Source organism: Trichechus manatus, unplaced genomic scaffold (genome assembly GCF_000243295.1).
Source record: "Trichechus manatus latirostris isolate Lorelei unplaced genomic scaffold, TriManLat1.0 scaffold00156, whole genome shotgun sequence".
Taxonomy (NCBI): Eukaryota; Metazoa; Chordata; class Mammalia; order Sirenia; family Trichechidae; genus Trichechus; species Trichechus manatus.
In genome coordinates, this window is record NW_004444092.1 from 2377903 (window position 1) to 2392678 (window position 14776).

A 14776-nucleotide genomic window follows, 5' to 3' on the forward strand; every position below is an offset into this window, starting at 1 on the left:
GATAGGGAACCCAAGGTTGAGAAGGGACAGTGTTGACATGTCATGGGGTTGTTAACCAATGTCATAAAACAATATGTGTACTGACTGTTTAATGAGAAAGTATTTGTTCTGTAAACCTTCATCTAAAGTCCAGTAAAAAAAAAATTAAAAAAAAAAAGAAATGTCAGCACAAACAACTGATGGTTCTTTTTGCAGAAGAAATGATGCAACACAGATTTTAAGAGATACCTAAGTGCCCATCAACAGATGAATGGATAAACAAACTGTGGCACATACACACAATGGAATACTATGCAATGATAAAGAATAATGACGAATCTGTGAAACATGTCACAACATGAATGAATTTGGAGAACATTATGTTGCGTGAAATAAGTGCATCAGAAAAGGACAAAAATTGTATGAGACCACTGTTATAAAAAAACAAGAGTTTACACACAGAAAAAAAAGTTGATAGTTACTAGGGATGGGAGGTGGAGGGAGAAAAAATTACTAGATAGAAGACACGTGTTAATATTGGTGAAAGGAAAGGCAATACACAATATGGGGGAAGTCAGCACAACATGACGAAGGCAAAGGAACACACTGAGAAGAACGCACGAACAAAGGGCAATTACGGCAATTACTATATCATAGACAATCCAGAACAATAGTATCAGCAAACAATAATCTACGAATGGTTACGCAGGTAGATAGGTAAGCTAAAGAGGTGTGAGAGGGTGTAAGGGCGCACAATCACCTTCAGATATAGGTTTGGTTGTGGATATTTCTACATACATAATTGTAGGTGCTGCATGTATATTAATATAGACAACAGAGCACACAAGTGGCACAGTCAGAACCTCGCAGGTAGAAGTTCCTAGGCACAAGGGGAAGGACCATAGACTTAGCGGACATCTACATCAATTGGCACAACATAGATCATAAAGACAATGTTCTGCATCCTACTTTGGTGAGTAGTGTCTGGGGTCTTAAAAGCTTGTGAGTGGTCATCTAAGATACAACTGTTGGTCTCTTCCCATCTGGAGCAAAGGAGAGTGAAGAAAACCGAAGAGTCAAGGGAGCAGTTAGTCCAAAGGACTAACGGGTCACACGAACCAGCCTACATGACTCTGTGACTAGAAGAACTAGATGGTGTGCGACTACCACTACTGACTGCTCTGACTGAGACCACAACAGAGGGTCCAGAACAGAGCAGGGGAAAAATGCAGAAAAAATCAAATTCACAAAAAAGACCAGACTTACTGGTCTGACAGTGACTGGGGGAACCCCTGAGACTGTGGCCCTGACGCACCCTTCTGACCTGGAACTGAGGCCATTCCCAGAGACTACCTTCCAGCCAAACAATAGACAAGCCCATAAAATAAATAATAACCCCCTAGAGGATCATGTTTCTTGGAACAATCAATTATACGAGATCAAAAGGGCAACATTTGCCTAAAAGCAAAGATGAGAAGGCAGGAAGTGGTAGAAAATCCGGACAAAAGGAAACGGGGAACCCAGGGTGGAAAGGAGGGAGTGCTGATGCACTGAGGTGATGCAACCAATGTCCCACAGACTATCAAGTGGGAAACTAATTTGCTCTGTAGACTTTCACCTAAAGCACAATAAAAATTAAAAAAAAAAAAAAGAACCACAGTGATTAAGGCTCTAGGCAGGAATACTAAATTCATTAATTAGTTAACAAATCAAACTCATGGCAACACAAAGTTCACTTTCATGTTTTACTGATATTTACAGATATATGTGGAGAATGCTAATATTGCTGAACTTAGACAACTGTAGTTGTTAAACATTCATTCAATCCTAATTAACCATTAACAGAATTTCTCTTGGGCAATATACGTTGCTAGCATTATTAGATCTAATGCAAAATATGCTTTTAGTAGAGTCCTTCCCTTTAGCAAGGAGATGAATTCAGCAAGTCTTGTATCCTTTCCAGTATTGTTATACCTTTGGAAAACTTAAAATTGGTAGTACATATGTATACATTTAGGTAAATAAATCTATTCTTTAATGACTTATCCATTAACAGCACAACTAAATACAGCAAATTGGAAAACATGGGGCTATGTTAAATCATACAACTCTACTACTAAAGCAATATAAAGTGACATGTACTTCCTCCTCTTTTCTAAAGCTGCCTAATCCAAATGACAGTGTGTTTGTGTATGTACGTATGTACACACACACATACAAGTAAGGAATATACTGCATAGCAGATTACTGGAAACTGAGGTAGCCAGGCTAGATTCAGGCCTTACGAATATTTGTAAACAACGATTTGCCTAGGAATAGGTAGATTACTAAATCAATTTTTATTTGTGTCCTAAAAGTATCAGGCAGATCTAATAGACGTGTGTTCTGGATGAAACATACCTGCCAACACAAAGTTTATTAGCCTATAGATTGCATCTTACTGAATCTTCACATATGCCCAAAGTATGATTAAGCAAACATTATTTTTTACACAGTAGGAGCAAAGAATTCTACAACTTTTGAAGTATATAAAATGTTTGTTATTCAGGTTTCAGCCCCAATGTTACCTTCTCAGAGGTCTACCACCCAGAGAATTGCTTTATTATATTGCTGTTGTATTTTCCTGACACCACCACTTTGTAAAATATCTTGTTCATTCACCTATTTTGTTTACTGTTCATCCTCTATCTCTAGAATTAAAGCTCTATGAGAACAGTGATCCTAAATGTCTGCTCACCACTGTTATTTCCAGCAGATGTTTGACACATTTAGTGAATAAATGGATTTCTTGGTGTACATGAGGTCAAAACATACCAAGAAAGTCAATCACTCTCTCTCCATACACACACACGTGCGAGTGCACTCACACACATGCATGTGCATTTACCCGCACTTCAGAGTTGTTAGCTGTCATCAAGTAGACCCCCAACTCCTGGCCACTACAGGCACAACGGAATGAACCACTGCCCAGTTCTGCACTATCCCTATGATTGGTTGTATACCAGATCTTTGTGATCCATAGGATTTTATTTGCTGATTTTTGGAAGTAGATCGTCATGCCTTTCTTCCTAGTTCATCTTAGTCTGGAACCTCCACTGAAACCTGCTCTGCATCATAGCAACAAGCAAGTTTCCACTGACATGGTTGGTGGCTGAGTATGAGGTGCATTTGCTGGAAATCAAACCAGGTCTCTTGCATGGAATGTGAGAATTCTACCACTGAACCACCACGGACCCTGCACTACAAACTAGGTATTTCTTTTTTTTTTTTTTTTTTAAGTATATTATTCTAAACCAGTGGTGGAATATTTTGCTATTTTAAAGTAATATGTGTTGCAGTAAAAATCACTTTAGTCTACTCAAATTGAAGAGCTTTGATGGGGATAAAACTTAAATTAGTATTTTTTGGGGAAATACGCCAAAAGCTACCCATAAAAGTTTATTCCCACAACTTTACATCAGTTTAAAACAATCAGATGAAACAGCTTTAAACATGGTAATTTATTTGTATGCAGTTGTTTAAATCCATTGTTCAAAAATGTTCAAAAGGCACTTTAAAAAACGTATTTAAAAATACATTCTTCTGACTTAAGGTGATCACTTAAAATAAGCAAGTCACCAGACATTTTTTAAACCCATTCATGACACGTTTAAATTCCGAAACGCAAATCATTCACTGTGTAATACAACACACTGCTTAGCAGTAAGATTAGTTTCCCTCTAATAATATATTTCATGTGGGTTATTAATTTGCAGGGTCCTGCAAAGTTATTTAAACTTAATATAAACTGAATATTACAGAGGTAAGGGAGTTGAAATAGTGCACAATTCACTGCGTAACATCTTTTAGAGCTGGTTTCTCCATAGAGAATTCGTAAATTTTCTTATTCCCTTCTGTGCTAAAATTTCTACTTCAACTCTGATATATCAATGTAAATCATTTTTTAATCAACAGAGGTTACATTTTGCCTAAAATAAACCACAGGTTGTCACCTAGATTTAAGTATATTTCTGTCAGATCTATTATAGAGAAATGAGGCAAATTACTTTTATGAGAGAAAAGGGAACAAGGAGAAGGAATCCATATAACTTTTTTTATTTAATAGTTGTAGATCTATAATTAGTTTAAAATTGTAGATTTTTAAGTTAGACCAAGTATTCTAATTCTTAGATTTTTATTTTCAATCTCACAGGGAAACCGAAAGTTAGAAGGTATAAAATTATCAGTAAGTGATACAAATTCTAATCACTAAAAACAACCAAATTTACCTTGTGAAGGCAGTATTAAGGGTAGGCAGAAAATGGAAGTTAACTATAAGGAAAATAAGGAAGGGTAATAAACGCAAAGCAGCAGAAATTGTCAGAATAACAGTCTAATGAACTGAAATTTAAATAAAAAGCTAGACATGAGAAAATCTAATCAATTGAGCGATTCTTTCAAGTATAATAGTGCCTCAATCTGGTACTAATACAGTTTGATAGGCTCAAGGAAGTGAAAAATTAGTACTCAAGAACAATTAACAACAGTCAGCAAATATAATGCTCAAATCCAATTATCATACTTCAAGAAATATTAAAGATTGGTCACTTATTTTTGAATCTTACTACAGTAACAAAAACTCAGAAATTTAAGATATTTGAAAGCAAATAATCTAACTCTGGGACAAAAATCTGTTTTTTAATATATGGACTTTACACTAGAAAATACAAGCATACTGTTATTAGAAACCATAAAACTGCCTGATGTCTTGAGACCACACTAAAATCATTGATCTAAATTTCAAAGATCATCATCTAAAAGACGGTGAATATTGTAGTCATGAAATCTGATTTTATGTGCTCTAACAAAGGCTTGGAGAAGTTTGTTTTATTACGCCGCCCAAGTCAGTCAACTGATTCTTGAAAGTGGCAAAATTCTAATTGATAGTACGAATTAGCAGAGTATTCTGTGTATTATAAAACAGCATCTTGCTACCTCTACTTAAAATTTTTACTAACAACTGGGCATTTTTTGATAACACTCATTTGTGTATACTTTTAATTAATTTGTACTTAGTACTTAAAGAACCCTGCCTGCCCCAATGTGAGATTATTAAACTTGGAGAATTACAGATTTTACTGCAGCCCTGGTTATTAGTCACTCTGGAGAAGCTAAAGAATTTTGCCAAAATGAATGATTCACTGACTATCATTCAGGCATTTTACATTTAACATAATGTGATCTTGGACTACACTGTATTAAAACATGCTTTATCTAAATCTTTGAAAAATACCTTATTGGGCACTAATCTTCAGTGTGTTCCAAAGGCCATTTGCATCAGAATCACCTAGGACAATGGTTCTCAAACTTTAGCATAAATAAACTCACCTGGAGGGATCATTTAAACACCAATCACCAGGTCCCCCACCCCTAAAGTCTGGTTCAGTAGGCATAGGGTGAGACCTGAGAAGTTGCAGTTCCAAGTTCGCAGGCGATGCCGCTGCTGCCGACTGGGACCACACTTTGAGAACCACTGTCCTAGAGTAACTGGTAAGAACGCATACTCCTGGGCCCCATGCTAGATTCAGAATTTTGGGAACTGGGGTCTTGAGATCTACATTTTAACCAGTTCCCAGGCAAGAGTATTAAGAACCACAATTTGAGAATCACTATGACAATTTGGCAGGCTAATGTGAATATTATTGACCAATATGCTAATGCTAAATGACTAACCCCAGCCTAGCATGATGCAAATAATCCACCAGGCTTTGTGTATAAATCCTAGCTGTTATTTACTGGCTTTCTGACATTGGGAAAGTTACTTAGATTCTATGAACCTCAGTTTCCTCACCTGTAATATGAGAATAATACCCAATTTGTGAGGATTAACACTAATGTATACAGAGTACCTAAGCACAGCGCCTAGCATACAGTAGGCAATAAATACTAGCTATTACATATTATAAGAAATATTTCCTTCAGTATGACTTGATCAAAGTAGGTTTTTCATTCATTTAAATGGGATATTTACATTCTAAGGTAATAGAATAATAATAAAACTTTGTATTTACTGTTCCCTACTATGGGCCAGACAGTGTTCTAAGAGCCTTACATATACTCACTCATTTAATCCTCATAAAAATCCTGTTGAGGTAGGTAGCATTATTATCCTGTATTTACAGATGAGAAAACTGAGGCACAGGGAGATTAAGTAAATTGCTCAAGGTTACAAAGCTAGAAAGTGATGGAGCAAGAATTTAAATCCAGGCAGTCTGACTCTCAGGTCTAGGAATCATCACAATATTAATTTCCTATAAGTAAATTTTGAGTTCTTTGGATGTTTACCATAAACCATTTATACTTCTAGTACAGAAATATAGCATATATGGACTGCAAATAAATTTGCATACAGTTGTTCAATAAATGGAACTGAATCCTTTGATATTTTGGCAGATGATACCAACATGAAAAGAACAAAAAACAATTAACACTGGTCAGTGTTTTTACTGTGTGGAGAAAGTAATAATTAGCACTAAAATGAACATCCTCTCAAATATACCATCCAAAGAGGTCATGGTTTTGACATGTTTTGGCAAAATAAATATAAATCATTCAGCTAAGCAGCAGAGTAAATGGTGTGACAGACATGTAAAATTAGCATAACGATAAGCATAAATATAAATCATTTATAACATTAAAGAATCTTATAGAAAGTCTGTAAAATATTCTGTTATGATATACTCACATACTATCGCTAAAGTCAGTGAAAATTAAAAATTTTCTTTCCTTTTAGAAACTCTTTTAACAGAGGATCACTAAAATTAGAATTAAACATTTGTGAATGTATTTTTGAAGACAGTCTTAGATGGATATTGTTAGAATTATCCCGACAAAACTTAATAATCTCAAAATAGTAAAAGTCAGCATCAAATTTCAGGCTGTTATTCATAAATTGAGTATATGGTCTTTTAATATCTGACATTTGTTTGTTTAAGCACTACCCATTTTCTAATATTTTCAATTAAGTCTGGTCAAAGTCTTGCATTCAAATTATTTTGTCAGTGTATCTAATAGCCACCTCAGATCCTAAAAGTGAAGAATTTTAAAAAACTGCTTTAAACAAGTTATGAAAGGCACAAACAAGTTCTCATCTCTCAAAAGGAAGAGAGTAAAAGGAACTATAATTATGTAGTTGGAAACAGTTTCAAATAATCAGTTAAAAATATTACTTGTAGTTCCTGAGAGTGGCACTGATTCAAAAGCATCCCCAAATAGCATTAAGTTTACTATTTTTTGTTGTTGTGTGCCATCAAATTGATTCCAACTTATAGTGACCCTATAGCACAGAGCAGAACTGCCTTCTAGGGTTTCCAAGGAGCAGCTGGTGGACTCGAACCGCTGACTTTCTGGTTAGCTGACAAGCTCCTATAACTACTACGTCACTGGGGGGCTCCAAGTTTACTTAGTTACCAATAATTAACAATGGGTAAATCTGGGGACAAAACACTTTTAAATGCATATTTATAGAATGCTATTAATGTTTTCAGTAAATAAATATTAACAGTGGAGAAGGGTATTTAAGAATGGTTAAACATATTTAGAAAAGAGTCAATAGGGACTTGGTGGGTGAATTCATTCTAGCAAAAGATTAACCACTAATTAGAACGAAGTATATAATATAGTCAAGGCCTATGATAATTTTAAAATATGATTTTATTAATGCACTTTAGGACAAGTGCCATTCTTACTCTTTTCTGGGAAAAATACTGCCAGTTATAAATAACCACAGCAAACTTTTCATTAGACTAAAACTGTGTGTTGAGGGAGAGGAGATTTGGTTCACTTATGTCATACTGCAAATACAAAATCCTATCTTGAGTTTACAAATAACACTGAGAAACTATTTCTTTCTAAAATTTTCTTTTAAGGCAGATCTGTTTACCATCATGTGTGTTATACTAAGATGGTGCTGTTGTAGTTTTAGCAAATGTAACTGTTTTTGCTTCTCAGTGACAATAACACGTGGTCAAGAACAGGCAACAAAATCTCTTTTCTAGTTTCTCTAAGCTAGCCACCATTTAAAAGACACAAGTTCTTCATATATATATATATATTACTGTATCAAAAACACATTTTAACAGACTTCACAGCTAATTTAAAGCTTCAGTTTACAGTCATTCATATGAAAGATTTCTAATATGCAACGTTCACTGGGATTCCAGTGTTCTATATCAGAAACGTGGAAGTCCTTCTTCAGTGCAGTGTGAGATGTTTTATCTCTGTTCATGTTTTTGTTTCAAGGATTTCCCAATTTTACTTTTGGATCTTCATTTTTGTATGCTTCACTTATTTCCTTTAATATATTCCCAGGTAAGGCAGGTTGATATCTATATAAATAACCATATGGACGAAGATGATAAATGAGGTATTCTAACTCATACATAGTTGTAGGGTCAACATAGTGAAAAGAAACTGCAAGATCAGAACAGCAACCAGGACCCTAAAAAATAGTGGAAACAGACATTATTAATAAACAATTCATTGTTAACATGCAATATTCACATAATAAAGAAAACACTAATTTTAAAATAATTCAAACATTAAAACTGGTAGGGTAAAGCAGAGGCACCTAGTTTATTAGACTTGTGGAAGAAAACAAGAGTTCTCAGAGGTCCTAACGATTTGAAACCAAACATGAAATTGCCAGTATTTCTAACCAAAATAATGTTCTCTCATACTCTTTAGTTATTTCAGCAGAAAAAAAATTTTTTATTGTTGTAGTTAAATGAAGTTTACATTTCAAGTTAGTTTCCCATACAAAATTTTATACACATTGTTATGTGACCCTAATTGCTCACCCCATTCCACGACAGCACACTCCTCCTTTCCGCCCCTGATTCCCCATGACCATTCAACCAGCTCCTAACCCTCTCTGCCTTCCCCTCTCACCTCTGGACAGAAGCTGCCCCTTTGGTCTCTTGTATCTACTTGACTAAGAGGCACGCTCTTCACAAGTATTATGTCCCACAGTCTGGTCCAATCTTTGTCTGAAGAGTTGGCCTCAGGAATGGCTTTAGTTCTGGGCTGACAGAGACTCCGAGGGCCATGCTTTCCAGGGTTCCTCCAGTCTCAATCAGACCATTAAATCTGGTCTTTTGCTAGAATTTGAGTTCTGCACCCCACCTTTTTCCTGCTCCATCTGGGACTCTCTGTTGTGTTCCATCAGGGCGCTTATTGGTGATAGACGGGCACCATCTAGTTCTTCTGGTCTCAGGCGGATGGAGTCTCTGTTTTATGTGGCCCTTTGTCTCTTGGGCTAATACTTTCCTTGCGTCTTTGGTGCTCTTCATTCTCCTTTACTCCAGGTGGTTGGGACCAATTGATGCATCTTAGATGGCCACTTGCAAGCTTTTGAGACCCCAGATGCCACTCACCAAAGTAGGATGCAGAACATTTTCTTAATAAGCTTTGTTATGCCAATTGACCTAGATGTCCCCTGAAAGCATGGTCCCCAGACCCCTACCCCTGCTACTCTGTCTCTCAAAGTATTTGATTATGTACAGGAAACTTCTTAGCTTTGGTTTAGTCCAGTTTATTTCAGCAGAAAAAACTCTTGAGACTTTTTCAGATGAAAGGGGCAGCTATACAAAGGATAAGGCTCTATTTTTCCAAGTTCTGCTTTCTCTTTATAATTTTCTCATTATAATTTTTGTTTGACCCAGCCTCAGAGAGACCGCTGGAGCCTTCAATGACTATAAAAGTTTTCCCATTATGTCTGCTACCTAATACTTTACCTATACAATAACCAAACAGTATAGTGTTTCAGAGAGGAAGCTCTGGGTTTGAATCCAAACTTAGCCTACTAGAGTATAACACCTTGACAGCAAGTTACTTAACCTCTGTTAGTTTCAATTTCTCCATCTCCAAGAGATGGTTACATAAGAGAGACAATATGTATAAAGTGCCTGGGGCCTTGCTTTGTTTATAATAAATGTTACCTGTTACTGACAGGGAGCCCTGCTGGCACAATGATTAAGAGCTTTGCTGCTAACCGCAAGGCTCGCAGTTCAAATCCACAAGCCGCTCCTCAGAAACTCTATTGGGGAGTTCTACTCTGTTCTATACGATCACTATGAGTCCGAATCGACTCAATGGCAACAGATTTGGTTTTTTATTGACAGAATAATCATGTTCAGGTGGATCTCAGGTAAGCAGGTCAGATTAAAAGAAAAAAAAATGAAGTCCCTGGGTAGTGCAAACAGTTAAGTGCTCCACTACTAGATAAAAGACTGGCAGTTTGAACCCACCCAGAGGTGCCTCGGAAGACAGGCCTGTGATCTGCCTCTGAAAGGTTACAGTCTTGAACAGTCTATGGAGCAATTCTACTCTGCACACATGGGGTCACCATGAGTTGCAATCAACTGGACAGCAAACAACAAGTTATCTAATTCTCATAAATTCCTAGTAGGGTTGGTGTGAGAACACCTTTAAAACAAAACCAGGGCTTTGAACCAGTTCAGTCATGGCCAATGAAGCAAAACCAGAACCGACCAGAATTTTTTTAATTCGGGTGAGCCGGAACAGTAACTGGAATGGGAAAAATTATGGGTCAAAGTCCTGGAATGGGAGACCTGGAAGAGGCTTAGTGAGCCCCTTCAGGAGCCGTATGAGACTGGATTATTGCCAGGACTGTGGTGAGTGACTGATGCACAAAGTCACGCAGTTGGCTGCCACCTTTGAGCGAGGCACCTTATTTTTCCTGTTCTGGCTATCGATCTGGTTCACCCAAACTCTAAAAATGAAGGTCTGTTCAGGTGGTGCGTCCTCAGCCGTAACTGAACCAGGAAGAGCCAGTTTGAAGACCTTAAAAAAACAACAAAAATAGCAAAAAAGAGAAGAGAAAAGAAAAAGAGTTAGACTGATCCCAGAGTTAAATGGCCAGAAAGTGAATCTGGGGATCAGGACTGGTATCTGGAGAATGTTTCACCCACGTGACTCCAATAAAACTTCAGGCTCTATGTCTTTCCAAGGACTGAGGGAGACAGACAGCCTGGCAAGTTCCCAGAGAAGATTCACGCAGAACATTTAACAAGTCATGTTTGAAAGTACGTAGCTTACAATGCAATAAAAATTATCAGGAAATTGTCGTTTGCACTTTCTTTGCCTTCCTTGCTGATCTGTCCTTTGGAACAAACAGTGAATATGTAGCATCCTTGGACAAGTACGTAAGAAAATTATCTGGTGCCTACTTCTTACACTTTTAGAGAATAATATTAGGATAGGAACAAATAGGAAAATAGATTATTCAACCTGTGATCATCTAAACCAGCTTTGTTCAACAGATCTATCTGAGCCACCTAATACAGTTCTAAAATTTCTAGTAGTCACATGAAAAAAGTAAAAAGAAATAGATGAAATTAATTTTAATATAGTTAGCCTAATAAATCCAAAATACAGGCATACCTTGGAGATATTACAGGTTAGGTTTCAGACCACCGCAATAAAGCAAATATTGCAATAAAGTGAGTCACACAAATGTTTTGGGTTTCCAGTGCATATAAAAGTTATGTTTACACTATACTGCAGCCTGTTAAGTGTGCAATAGTATTATGTCTAAAAAAAATGTACATACCTTAATTAAAAAATACTTTATTGCTAAAAAATGCTAACCATCAAGTGAGCCTTCAGTGAGTCGTAATGTTTTTGCTGGTGGTGGGGTCTTGCCTCAATGTTGACGACTGATCTGAGTGGTGGCTGCTGAAGGTTGGGGTGGCTATGGCAATTTCATAAAGTAAGACAACAATGAAGTTTGCTGCATGGACTGACTCTTCGTTTCATGAAAGATTTCTCTGTAGCTGTGATGCTGTTTGATAGCATTTTATCCACATTAGAACTTATTTCAAAACTGGAGTCAATCCTCTCAAACCCTGCCACTGTTTTTTTCAACTAAGTTTACATATAGTATTCTAAATCCTTTCTTATTTCAACAATGTTCATGGCATCTTCACCAGAAGTAGATTTCACCTTAAGAAACCACTTTCTTTGGTCATCCATAAGAAGCAACGCCTCATCCATTAAACTTTTATCATAAGATTATAGCAATTCAGTCATATCTTCAGGTTCCACTTTGAATTCTAGTTCTCTTGCTATTTCCACAGTTACTTCCTCCACTGAAGTCCTGAACCCCTCAAAGTCATCCATGGGGGTTGGAATCAACTTCTTCCAAACTCCTGTTAATGTTGGTATTCTGACCTCCTCCCAAGAATCACAAATGTTCTCAATGGCATCTAGAATAGTGAATCCTTTCCAGAAGGTTTTCAATTTATTTTGCCCAGATCCATCCAAGGAATTACTATCTATGGCAGCTGTAGCCTTTTGAAATGTATTTCTTAAATAATAAGACTTAAAAGTCAAAATTACTCCTTGATCCATGGGCTGCATAATGGATGCTGTGTTAGCAGGCATGAAAACAACATTAATCTCCTTGTATATCTCCAACAGAGCTCTTGGGTGACCAGGTGCATTGTCAATGAGCAGTAATATTTTGAAGGGAATCTTTTCTGAGCAGTAGGTCTCAACAGTGGGCTTAAATATTCAGTAAATCATGCTGTAAACAGATGTGCTGTCATCCAGGCTTTGTTGTTCCATTTACAGACTACACGCAGAGTAGATTTAGCATAATTCTTAAGGGTCCTAGAATTTTCAGAATGGTTAACGAGCACTGGCTTCAACTTAAAGTCTTCAGCTGCATTAGCCCCTAACAAGAGAGTCAGCCTGTCCTTTGAAGCTAGGCATTGGCTTCTCCTCTCTACCTATGAAAATTCTAGATGGTACCTTCTTCAAACATAAGGCTGTTTTGTCTACACTGAAAATCTGTTGTTTAGTGTAGTCACCTTCATCAAATCTTAGCTAGATCTTCCAGATAATTTGCTGCAGTTTCTACATCAAGCACTTAGCTGCTTCACCTTGAGCTTTTATGTTATGGATATGGCTTTCTTCCTTAAACCACATGAACCAACCTCTGTTAGCTTCAAACTTTTCTTCTGCAGCTTCCTCAACTCTCTCAGCCTTCACAGAATTGAAAAGAGTTTAAGGCCTTGCTCTGGATTAGGCTCTGGCTTAAGGGAATGTTGTGGCTAGTCTGATCTACTATCTAGACTAAAACTTTCACCCTATCAGCAAAAATGCTGTTTTGCTTTCCTATCATTTGTGTGTTCCCTGGAGTAGCACTTTTAATTTCCTTCAGGAACTTACCTTTTGCATTCACAACTTGGCCAACTGTTTGGCACAAGAGGCCTAGCTTTTGGCCTATCTTGGCTTTTGACACGCCTTCCTCACTAAGCTTAATCATCCTGATATTTTGACTTAAAGTGAGAGACATGCGACTCTTCCTTTCACTTGAATACTTAAGAGGCCGTTGTAGGGTTATTAACTGGCCTTATTTCAATATTGTTCAGTCTCAGGGAATAGGGAGGCCTAAGGAGAGGGAAAGAGACGGAGGAGCTGCTGGTTGGTAGAGCAGTCAGAACACATACATTTAACGATTAAATTCACCATCTTATATGGGTGCAGTTTGTGAAGCCCCAGAACAACTACAATAGTAACATCAAAGATCACTGATCATAGATTCATAACAGATATAATAATGAAAGGTTTGAAATATTGCGAGAATTACCAAAATGTGACAGCAAGACACGAAGTGAGCACATGCTGGTGGAAAAATGGCACCAATAGAGTTGCTCGACACAGGGTTGCCAAAGATCTTCAATTTGTAAAAAATGCAGTATCTGTGAAGTGCAATGAAGTAAGGCATACCTGTATTGTTTCAATATGCAATGACTATTTTAAAAACTATTAACGAAATCATTTTTACTTGTGCTGCCTTTGAAATCAGGTGTGCGTTTTATAAACATAGCACATCTTAATTTGGACTAACCACATTTCAAATGCTGAACAGCCACATGTGGCTAGTGCTACTATACTGGACAGTACATATTAAAGGATTAGCACAGGAACAGTTAATTTTAAATTGTTGATCCTCTCCTGAAGCAATTTTTATGTAACTGACATATTGTAATAACATTTTTTATAACAATACTGCATTAATTATGTTACACTTTATTACGCTGTTTTGTTTTGTTTTTACTGGATAGCCAGGATTATTAGTAAGCATTACAAGCAAAAAAAAGACAATAAAAGAAAAGAGCTATAATTATCAGAAAGAAAACAAAATATTTCTTTGCAAGTGATTATGGTTAGCCCCAAAATTCAAGAGTGTCAAGTGAAAAATCGTCAGAAATAAAAAATTTACTAACAAATCAAAGGTGCTTAAAAAAACAAAACAAAACAAAAAAAAAAACCAGCTTTCATACATACATTAAAAAGATAACAATTTTTATAAAGAGCTCAAGTAGAACAGTAACTGAAATATTATATACCTAAGGAGATATGGGAAACCCTGGTTGTGTAGGTGTTAAGTGTTATGGCTGCTAACCAAAAGGTTGGCAGTAAACTCCCTGAGGGACTGAACTGCTGGGCGGAGGGCTGTGGGGACCATAGTCTCGGGGAACATCTAGCTCAACTGGCATAACACAGTTTATAAAGACAATGTTCTACATTCCACCTTGGTGAGTAGTGTCTGGGGTCTTAAAAGCCTATCAGCAGCCATCAAAGATACTCCACTGGTCTCAACCCTTCGGGAGCAAGGGAGAATGTTTCAGAAAACAAGATACAAGGAAAAGATTAGTCCAAAGGACTAATGGACCACAGCTACCACGGCCTCCACCAGACTGAGTCCAGTACAGCTAGATGGTGCCCG

At 36.9% G+C, this 14776-nt stretch overlaps 1 protein-coding gene across 3 annotated transcripts in view; it reads right to left on the minus strand.

The window, feature by feature from the left end:
- Positions 1 to 7653: 7653 nt before the first annotated feature.
- C1GALT1 (core 1 synthase, glycoprotein-N-acetylgalactosamine 3-beta-galactosyltransferase 1) overlaps positions 7654 to 14776 on the minus strand; it is a 30377-nt gene continuing 23254 nt past the window's right edge. For 2 of the 3 annotated variants that reach the window (XM_023740502.1, XM_004386124.2), the window contains exon 4: positions 7654 to 8458. In XM_023740502.1, coding sequence (XP_023596270.1) covers positions 8255 to 8458 — 204 coding nt within the window. In that variant the 3' untranslated portion in view covers positions 7654 to 8254. Of the gene's footprint in view, positions 8459 to 13633; positions 13746 to 14776 lie in introns of all 3 variants that reach the window. The other variant, XM_023740503.1, reaches the window with a different exon arrangement.